The sequence below is a fragment of the Loa loa genome (genome assembly GCF_000183805.2).
Source record: "Loa loa unplaced genomic scaffold supercont3.278, whole genome shotgun sequence".
NCBI classification, from domain to species: domain Eukaryota; kingdom Metazoa; phylum Nematoda; class Chromadorea; order Rhabditida; family Onchocercidae; genus Loa; species Loa loa.
In genome coordinates, this window is record NW_018108458.1 from 57345 (window position 1) to 68422 (window position 11078).

At 32.0% G+C, this 11078-nt stretch overlaps 2 protein-coding genes across 2 annotated transcripts in view; both read right to left on the minus strand.

Moving 5' to 3' along the window:
• LOAG_18368 (ABC transporter transmembrane region family protein) overlaps positions 1-1749 on the minus strand; it is a gene marked incomplete at both ends in the record, with an annotated part of 4969 nt that extends 3220 nt beyond the window's left edge. Inside the window, 4 exons of the mRNA XM_020451029.1 lie at positions 593-712; positions 819-974; positions 1275-1429; positions 1668-1749. Coding sequence (XP_020305232.1) covers positions 593-712; positions 819-974; positions 1275-1429; positions 1668-1749 — 513 coding nt within the window. The remainder of the gene's footprint in view (positions 1-592; positions 713-818; positions 975-1274; positions 1430-1667) is intronic.
• A 165-nt stretch (positions 1750-1914) lies between these two features.
• LOAG_09104 (ABC transporter transmembrane region family protein) lies at positions 1915-10157 on the minus strand (the record flags this gene model as incomplete). Its single annotated transcript, XM_003144633.1, has 20 exons — positions 1915-2043; positions 2286-2439; positions 2748-2805; positions 3104-3262; positions 3464-3563; positions 3992-4126; positions 4227-4441; positions 4933-5097; positions 5276-5363; positions 5582-5728; positions 6156-6359; positions 6631-6753; positions 7027-7158; positions 7317-7494; positions 7811-7939; positions 8005-8089; positions 8298-8481; positions 8985-9116; positions 9578-9703; positions 9957-10157. The coding sequence occupies 20 exons, from the start codon at positions 10155-10157 to the stop codon at positions 1915-1917; spliced, it is 2844 nt and encodes a 947-aa protein (XP_003144681.1).
• Between the last annotated feature and the right edge of the window lie 921 nt (positions 10158-11078).

An 11078-nucleotide genomic window follows, 5' to 3' on the forward strand; every position in this document is an offset into this window, starting at 1 on the left:
ATATTAATCAATTAATTTCACTTAATAATCACTTAATAAAATTTACTTAATAATACTAGCCAACAAACTTACTTAATAATATTAATCAATTAATTTAATATTAATTAACTAATTCCACTTAATAACCACAATAAAATTCTTAATATATTGATCAACAAATTCACTTAACAATATTAATTAACTAATTTCACAAAATGATTTAATAATTTTGGTGGCCTTGTTTTGAAAGTATGGGTACGATGATAAAAAATCACATTGAGGACAATGCTAGAGGACAACCTGACAACCACCGCCTATCTAACTACCGTAAAGGAAAGATGCGGTTTTAAATTTCATTTTAGTAATAGTGAAATTAATTCAACGAAGTACCAAAGAAATCTATGAATATTTATGGAACGATATAAGGAATGAACCTCAGGAAGAAATCCGACAACATCCAAAGCAATGGATAATCGTATCATTCAATTTAGAAACGTAATGGAAGAGGCCAGCAATGAAGACCAATGGAATCAATCCAAAAAAACCTTACAATGAATATTTTAATGTTTTGGTTTTGATTGTGTGAATGGTTATAAAGTATTCTTAACCTTACCTTTTCAAATGCTCTTATGCACATAAGCCCTCGAACTGTTTTTTCAAAATGTTGATAAATTGGTGAACGACTAATACTTTCTAATCGCTTTATCTGTCGCGAAGTGGGAAGGTACAAATGCTGCAAATGATGATAATTAAATTGAAGATGTCAAAAATTTTTAATTGAAAGAAGATTGCTCATATTAAAACAAGTGAATAAATTTGTGGAGATGAGATAAACATACCAGAAAGAAGTAGTAGAAAAGTGCAAGAGGTATAATAGTAATAGCAAAAACAGGGGTTGATATAACTATTATGATTAATATTATCATGACATTTTCAATCCAATAAACAGAATAACGAAAACTTATTGGTAATAATTCATCGATCACATCAATGTCCTGGAAAAAGTAGAAAACTGAAAGAACACTGACAGATCATTGGTTAATTCGTTCGAACTTCGTGTCTCTGATTGGTATGGGAATCGTTTTAGATTTCTCAGGAAGACTTTTGTTTGGAAACAAATAATAGAAAAAAGATAAATATATAAAACAGTAAAATGATGAAAAAAACTATGCTAGTGACAATCTAAACTTGATGGTATTCAGCCTACTCCTGTCGTACTCAACTAGTCAAGTGAAAAGCCAATTTCGATTAGGAAATTCTAATTCGAATTCGATAGATAGAGAAGAGATGCAAACCTTCCCAAGCCTATTCAAAATACGCCCGATAGGTGTCGTGTCAAAGAATGTCATCGATGAACGTAACAAACGATGTAGTAACGGTGCATGAAGATTTTCCGATGCTCGAAGCCCACTTATCACCAAAAATATTCCTGCACCAAAGAAACAAAAGCCTTAAAAAAATAAACGCCTGATATTTGAGCTGTATTGTCTTTTCTTGTGATTTCATCACCAACAAAGTCCAATAAATTGCATGCACATTGGAGAAGGTGTATTATAAACTGTACTTCACCACTGAAATGGTTTCTTTTCAATTGCTTTTTTGGTTTATTCCAAAAAAAAATAAATTTTAGCGATGACCCAAGCAATGACAACAATTTTTCAGGAAAGTCACAGCTTCTTTAGACTCACCTTCAATGAAGCCGAGAGCAGCATATATGCCAAGACCTGCTTTAAGAGGAAGTTGCTTCATCTCTGAATCGTTTAAAGCCATTTCATTTGCATCTGACCGAAAAAAAAATTATAACTTGAAACACTGATAGATGCGATGGAGTGGACAGCAAAACTAGAACTGACCAGTAAATTGACTAACAATATGCTTAAGACCAGTTATTCTCTTTCTTATAAGTATTCTATTGAGAAATCTTAAATAATTTCTCTACCATTCAGATAGCCATAATCCACGTCCTATCTGGAAAATTCCATAAGATGTGAAGAAAAAAAGAAACAGAAATGACGTTAAAACAGTTGCCGATCGAGCGTACTGCGTATAAACACCAAATCTTACCTTAAAAACATTTTTATATTATTTATTTCTGACCTAACAATGGGTTATTCTATTCAGATCAAAAATTGCCGCCACTAATTGTTCGATTTACTTGCAGCCTTTACAATTTTCAATTAGACTGTATCTGAGTAATGACATGCAAATTTATTCAAATGTTTAAATTTCAAAGACTTGATAAATACTTCTACTTTATTTATTTATCAAAGCACTACTTCCTTCAGGATATTTCAAACAAAACTTACTCTGCCAACTTCAATCTTCTCAGCTGCAATCATTTTCCCCATTTCTTCCTTTTTATCATTGCTTGTCAGACCACCCGAAAGCGATTTCATTGTGGTGGGATGATGGAAAATATGTGACGATTCTCGATCCAATGTTGATAAAGTTGAAATTCGGCTTAGAAAAAGAAAACTTTGTCATCCTTCAATTAGACTTTCTATTTACATTCATTCTACTGAGAAGGATGAATGTAAATAGAAAAAAGAATTCATTTTATAATGGGACATTAAAAAAGATTGCATCTTTCAGTGCAACTCTTCCAATATAGCAATGAAAAATAGTTTAAACATATGGAATGTTGCAATAGAAAGGATAGCATCAGTCTTATGCATTCATGGCTTGGAAAATTTGTCAAATTTTGAATCCAACTTAAAATATCTTCTCTATATTTCTACTATTTAAGAAGAAAAAGTAGTGAAGCTCACGGATCAAACTTGATGGGACTTCTTTCATTCAGATTCTCAGCTTCAGATTCCTCGTATTCTGCAACAAAATTTAAAGATTCATCCGAACAGCCAATTGAAAATGGAGATTTTAGTTTGCAGTTGAGAAGCTTTGTTCCATATAACATTATCCAAACAATTTAACCTCCTATGCTTAAAAAGTTAAGCTAGCGTACAATCATACAGTACCGGAAGTACTGTAATGGCATGGTTGCACATTGCTGCGAATTTGTGTTTAGAAATGGAAATCGTACTTCTAGTAAAGAGGAAGCAGTTTTCGAACTTTAAAATACATGATGAAATTTTGAATTCTATTCATAAAAATTGCAAATGCATACTATTCAAGTGTGAACGGTCATCCGAATCACTCCCCTCACTTTCTCTTTTCAATTCCTGTCCTTTTTCATTTCCACTCTGACATGCTTCGATAAATTTTGAAAAGCTCTTGGATTGCTCAAGTAATTTTTTGTATGGACCAAATGCTGCTAACTTCCTATCTGCAAACTGTTAAACCATTTTTACCTCAGTATTTTCATTCAAACAACATCAATAACTCTGTGCACAATTTATCCTTTACATTTGAAATATTTCAAAGTAAGATATAAATTTTTCTGAAATCAAGGAACGAATTACTGTTAAATCAGACTTCCCTTATTCGCCGAACAATGAATTTGCAAATATAAAATCCAATAAGTCACCTTGCATATAAGCAACAACATCAACTTTATTCAGATATGCCAAATTATTCGTTACCAAAACCCTTGTTTTATGTCGCAATAATCCATTGTGACCGATTACCTATATGAATAGGAATGAAGGACCTATTGATTTGTATACAGAATGACTAAAATACTGAATAAATCAATGTGTAAAAAAAAACAATTATGACTAACAAACAATTATGAACAATTATGATGAATAAATCTGAAATAAGTACTGAATAAATCAATAAGTATGATGTGATATTAATGAAAGTCTTCCATATATTCCCTCTCCTCTTTTTCTTCCTCATTTGATGATTCCAATATTAACGGTTGAATTTTTTTCATCTTTTTTTATTAAAAAAGCAATATTTTACATCTTGATGGCCAATACACTTAGGAAAATCAAAACGAATAAACAAAATGTCATCATTCAACCTGCTTTTTGTATTCCTTTCCTGTCGCTTAAGCCACTACATATCTTCTGGTTCTACTAAAAAAAGAAACAAATAAACCGAAAATCACCTTTGCAAAAATATGCTCTCCAACATGACTATCTGCTGCTGATAGTGGATCGTCCAGCAGGTAAATATCACGATCTTGATAAACCGCTCGAGCAAGAGCTACACGCGCTTTCTGACCACCGGACAAATTGATACCCTAAATGCTAATGATAGGAATCAACGGAGGAGAGGAAGTTATACAAATTTTGATTGATGATTTCCAGTTTCTTAGTTATAAATCATTTAATTCCACTAACTTTTTCACCAATTTCAGTGGCATCTCCATTTGATTGAATGGCCAAATCTTTTGCTAAAGCACAGGCTTCTATAATTTTATCGTAGTGTTTCCGGTCAAACTGTTTCCCAAATATTATGTTATCGCGAAAACTTGAATTCTGAATCCACGGTTGCTGACTAACAGTGGCTATCCGACCAGATACACCGATGTAACCTTTCATTTTCTCCATCTCACCTGAAAAAGTCTTTTTGATTGGCTCAGATTTGATATGATTTACACTAAATCATTTCTTGCCATCTAAATATTTCTCAAATGACCGCTTGCATTTAGAACGAGGAATTGCATTTCGGCTTTCTTGTTCTTCTGATTTGAGGGGTTCAGCCATCCCTTCAAGACACAAATCTAACTTTCTCTAAGGAGGAACTTATTTTTATAAGCATGCTTCTTTGGATAATATTTAACAACAGTGCATTGAAATTGAAAAGTTAAAAAAGCTACAAGATTTGGAGTAGAAATTATGTAAATCACATTTCAGGCTTCTTTCATACTAACGTCTGGCTTTATTACCATTAAACGATGAACTTAATTTGTGTTAACGGCTGACAAATTTAGTAACCTTCAAAAATTAATAAATTGCACAATCTTGACAAAGATTTTATAATTGCGAGAACTCTTTGGAAAAAAAATAACAAAAATTTAAAGTTACTATTTCCAGCGCAAATTACCCAAAATGGCGCTAAGAAGAGAACTTTTGCCACTCCCAACTCTGCCAACCACAGCGATTACAGATCTCTTTGGTATAATGAAATGATCGATTTCTAATACCGTATCCGATGGCCTAGCATTCCAACTCAGACGAGCATCTCTGATTTCCACTGCATTTCTTACATCTAAATTAGCCTTTCTCTTTTTTTTTTAAAAAAAACCATTTTTTAAAGAAGTCACAATAATCGCAATTACTACAATATATGCCATTAGTATTGAAATATTACTTTGAATTTTATAACTTATTTAAACGATGTTCTTTCATTCGTTTTTCGTAAGATTAAAATAAACAAAGAAAGAAACCGAATTGATCAGTGATATGATCAATAGTTAATGGATTGAGTTCATTTGCCACCAAAAAACTTTTAATTCGTCTATTTGCTACTACTGCCTGAAATAATTGTGTTACCTATTCTAAAAACAAAATTATTTAATTTACTCCTTTTTTTACAAAAGAAGAAACTTTGCTGATATTTACAGAAATTCCATTTATAATATTAGGTGATGAAGCAGTGCTAGGAAAGCTGGAAAATATGATTTCACGTGGAGTGATGATTGGGAACTTCAAGACTAAGTAATTTGAAGGAAATTGAAACCAAATTAAGTTACCTCTACCATTTGTTTCATTAAACATGCAATCATTGCCATTGGTGAGCGCAGTTGATTGAAAAGCGTTAATGAAACAAATGCGATTTGTGGTGTGAGGATATGAGTGGAACTTGATAATGTATATGTTGCAAATGTTAGCATTGCGACCTGAAATTGCAGCTTTTTCTATGACAGGATACGATGCAGTAGTAATAAAATAAGATTGAGTAAATCCGTGTTTAATAACTTTAAACTTGTGATGAGTCACTTTATAATTTTATTAGGAAGGAATCATTTTTTGACATCTCAGACTAGAGAGAAGGCCCTGAGGGCTAAAGAGTTAATGGAGAGATTCCATTATGAATCATGAAAAATTTTCCGTAGAGAAATTCAGAAGGTTATCACTAGTGTTGTAATAACACTTCCATAATCATAATCCCTTTTGTCAGACTCCTTTCATCTATGTTTAAGTCGTTGATTGTTTGATTGCTACTATTGTTTAAATTTCAGTTAAAACAACAAAACAAAGACAAGACTCCCGAGATTTTAGCACTACACTGGTATTTTAAAGGTTATGAGTCAAAAAGAAACTCACAAAAAATGGTGAGGAAGTATTCATGGCATCGATCACGGCCCTAGTTAGGCCTATTTTTCTGATTAAATAAAGCTCCTTACGTCGAATACGCTCGACAACTTTTTCCATTGGTAGTTCCCAGGCATAGAGCTTAATTACTTTTATACCATTCAGTATTTCATTACAAATTTTCAATCTTTCATCTTTCAAGCTCATTCGTTCGGTCTAAATAATAATATAAAGAAATAATAATAATAAATAAAAAATAATATTAATAAATAGTAATAATAAATAAATAAAAATAAATAATAATAACAAATAATATAAAGTCGATATAAAGAAAAAGAAAAAGTTATGAGAAAAACTTATTGAAAAAAGTGATAGAAACTAAGTTTTGCTCGTTTTGTAAAGTATTTTTAAAATCTACAAAGTAGGAAAGTGGAAATTTGAAAAGGAAAAGCAAAAGCGGAACTTTCCAAAGAGAAAGGAAACAAACCTGCCATTTTTTGACTACAACTGAAATGATAACATTCAGTGGTAAGAACAGAACCATGACAATAACGCCACAAACGGCTGATGTTCCAATGGTAAAGAAAAGATATATTAAGATTATCGTAATCTGCAAACAGAGTTAATATTGGAATTTTATGCGAAAAGATGTGAACGACAAAAACTAAGGAGATTGTATCAGTATAAAAATACATAAAATGTATCAAAATCATGAACAGTGAACTAATGGAAGCAGAAATAGATCTGACAGTGAGCAAAAAAAAAAATTCGGAGGTTAAGAAAAATGTAAAATTACGTCACTATTGGAAGTGAAGGTGCGGATATTTATCATGATGCTGAGTTACAACAAGCCAAATTAAATAAAGTAATCAAATCACAATACCTGAAATGGACATGACCAGAACTGCTGAATGTACGGCATAAAGGACTGAAAGCTCTCTACATCAATTGCCATTAGGTTTACAATTTCACCCACTGTCCTGGTTTTTCGAGCCGAATTCGACAGCCGTAATGTCTTCAATTTGGCATATGAATAAACAAAATATACGGAAGAGACAACTAAGTTTTATGATTTTAAATCTAAAATTTAAGCTTTGAAATGGGAAAGTTTTAGAATGTTTTTCATTTATCGTTAATACTATAAACAGGGAAACAATTCCATGTGAAATAAACCTTTCGATAAATAGCAGTAATCATTGTGGACTGAATTTTGATACCCACTCGCATCATCAGGTAAAAGTAGTAATTGAGAAAGAATGAGCGAAGTTCAGCGCATGCAAACATTGCTAACACATAGACTATACCTTTCATAAAGATGTGATCCCCAATTACTATGTAATTTAGTAATAAGCTGTAAAAATAATAAAGTGTTGCAGATTTTTGCTCCAGAGAAATTTGATTAAATTTACGAGCGAATGCATGGAAGGATGAACAAACTGATAAGGTAGCATCTAATAAGTAGGAGGAATCAAAATGGGGCTATCAAACTATCCCCGCTATTTCAGAAAGGATTTCAAAAGGACTTGAAAGGACCCTTCTTGAAGAGATTTTCATTTCAATCCTTGCCATGACAATCCTTGCCATGTCTGATTGTCCAAGTAGAAAAGACAAAAGTAGTTTTAGAAATCATTCCTCAAAATTCCTGAGAATTCTGAAAAACTGCGTACTTAAGGAAAAATGGATTAGCAAGTTGTATCACATCAGATAGCATTTTGATAGCTGATGCTGATAAAATTTCAAAGCGAAACATAAGAAATAATCGCCACACGACTGATGGCGGTTTCGGTCCATTTTTTCTGAAAAGTATGGTTAATTGAAGCTATGCAGATCTAAGCCTAATTTCTTCAAATTAAGATCAAACTTTTTGGAGCATTTAGAAGTATTGTCGTTTTGCAGCGTGCTTTCATAAAACTGTTTTTTACGATAATCTGCAACGAATTTAATATCTGCAAATAAACAGAAAAAGTTGCATTAAAATTTAAAAAAATACTTCCTTTAAGATTTAAAAAAAAATCAAATTTTAATATAATTTAATTCTTATTACAAAATATCTTGTTATTTCGATTCATTTTTTTAAATCATTTCCAATTCATAGCGCTGTTTCTAACAGTGAAATATGGCTTTGGGACTCTATTGAGAAATTTCAATACAAACCCTCAACAACGGGATCCCACAGTTTTTTCCATTTGGTGGACAAATATTCAGCAATGTTGCCCTCATTAAGCAGATATAAATCATCAATAACCAATGTTTTTCGAGCACCAAGCAGTTGAATTGTTGTAAACCACCAGAATGATAAACGATTCAGGAATGAGCTGTCCAGTTCAGGTGACAGATTCTGAAAAGATTCTGTCCTAAATATTAGTAAGCATTCTTCCTTGATGTCACTTATTTGCGCACTAAGATGGAAAATATTTGAATTTCCTGGAATGCAAACCGGAGTGTATTGCAATATGAAATGTAGTTTATCTGTATCACAGTTTATCAGGACGATAATCGATAATTCAGTTTTTTGAATTTCTAAAAATTTAGTAACAAAATTTTTAAATTTTTACTGCATTCGGTATGGTGAAAAGAGACTGTCATTATGAAATCATCCATATGGCAATGCAAACAAAGTTTCATCGGGATGTTGAAAAAAGAGCTCCTTCTATCAAAAATAAAAAATATTAGCCTAAAAATATTTGAGAGTCCGAATACACAAAGCCCTTTTTTCCCCTTTAATTCTGAACTAACTGAATCAAAAGATTTAATGATTATGATCAATTACGGGATCATTACGCTCAAACTCAAAGCAGTGCCATCATCGGGACTTTCTTTCATCTTATGGTAAACAAATACCATTTGTTTTCTTGTTTCAATTAGGAATGGCTCTCGATAATCGGCAAAACAGAACAATAATGCCTGAGCGACGACAAATGGATACCACACCTGATGAAAGACAAAACAAGCCTTGTCCATGTCTTGCATTGACTGAAAAATATCAGGTATGGATGACTTGATTTGGCCAAGTATAATTATGTATTCGAAGATATCATATTCCTTAGCTTTGTTGGCTTGTAGTATTTCCTCATCCATATGACCATATTAGAACTTAGTAACTTCTATTATTTTCTAACATGAAATCATTCAAGTTTCAGATAAAATAAAAATTTGCAAATTTTCACGAAAAACGGGAACTTTTAAATTGCCGATTTCTTGCCATCCGAAAAAGTATTCCGGAAAGCCACACAATGTGAAGAGTATAAACGTAATATGTATTATGCCAGAGGTAATCATTCCATTTTTTCGTGCCATTAAAATACAACAAAACAGGCCCAACTAAAACAACAAAATGGGTATCTATATTTGATTTCAATAGAATTTGTTATGATAGAATGTTATAAATTAGTTTATTTAGGTTACTCAATTTTAATGCAAATTATTAGACTGACCGTAGTAAGCGCTGTAATGGATGGATATAGAAAGTCAATGAGTGGTGTATTTGCATTGCTTCCATTATAATATAGAATAATAACAAGTTTTGCAAGTGCGCTTATTAACAAATATATCATTAGTACCTAAAATATTTGGGTATACGATTAAATTGAATGCTTTACTGTTCCTTGAGAAGTTACTCAAACTGTTTTACAAGATTACTCTATAAATAACTATGCTGGCTTTAATCATTACTTATCCATTCTGTTTTTCAACCTTTACCCGGTCCGTAATCAATTTCCCCGTATTTTTCTTATACTGTATTTGATTATTCAAAAGCAGTCATCATTGGTTGCCATTCTAAGTCGGTTTACAAAAACAATGCAGAAAACTTACAGTCTTAGTAATCAATAGGACTGTCCATGGTAGCGACTTAGAACGCAGTCCTCTATTTACTCGAATCCGATAAATCTGTGTGCAAAAAACTGGTAGTAGAAGCCAGAAAAATGTGCACGGTACAATAGGTAAGACAATAACTCGAAGACAACCAAAGTCATCTTGTACAGTTCCATTCAAATTTTCCTGAGATTTACACATATATATGTATAAATTTGCTGGTGAATCATTGAAGAATTTAAAAGCTTTTAAAAGAAATAAACGGTTGAAAGAGAAAACTAACATTGCAATACGTACGCAAAGTATCAATCAATCTCATAGTCATACCACCAGGCTTTTTCTCATTTCACTGTCGTAAAAGACTGAAATAATTGGATTAAATATGCAGAACAAATCTCATGAGCTCAATACTATCAAATGTATTGGTTATGCAAAGATACGATGGTAGTAGATTGATTGCAGAGAAAGCAGAGAAATATGAAATGAAAATGAAGAGGAGTGGAATGAGTTTAACGAAAATTATAAAAAATATTTCATGTAGTCTGTATGAGAATCATAAGTTAAAATTCAATTATTCTTTCATTTTTCTAAAAGTTTTGTAAAGTTTCTGTGAGAAATACTTCCAGACGGATGGCTTACCACAAAGAAATGTGGTATCAGAGCATTTCAGCTCATTTGGATGCTACTTGAAAGACTTTAAATTATATGGAATAATTTAGTCCACTGTCGATACCTATGCTGGTGATCATTACCAAAAAAAGTAATTCAGATCGCTTTTTGAGCACGGCCATAAATAGCACCATATTTGCTCATTAAAAATTGAGAAAATGGTAAGTGTCATTCAGCGATAAAATGTCACAGCAAGTAAGTGAACGTCAAAAAATTCGTAAGAATGGGCAGGTTGACGATGCACTTTTGATTTTTGATTTGAAATGGTTTGCGTGCAAAGAATGATATTATTGATAAGAGTCGACGCAGTGATTACAAAAGCAATGTTTGTAATGATAGCTTGCCAAAATATTATTTTTTAATAGGAAAAAATACTTATTTACGTTAATACTTATATATACTTATTATGTCGTGAAAACGAAGCCTCAAATAAATTCATTCACATTGTAAATT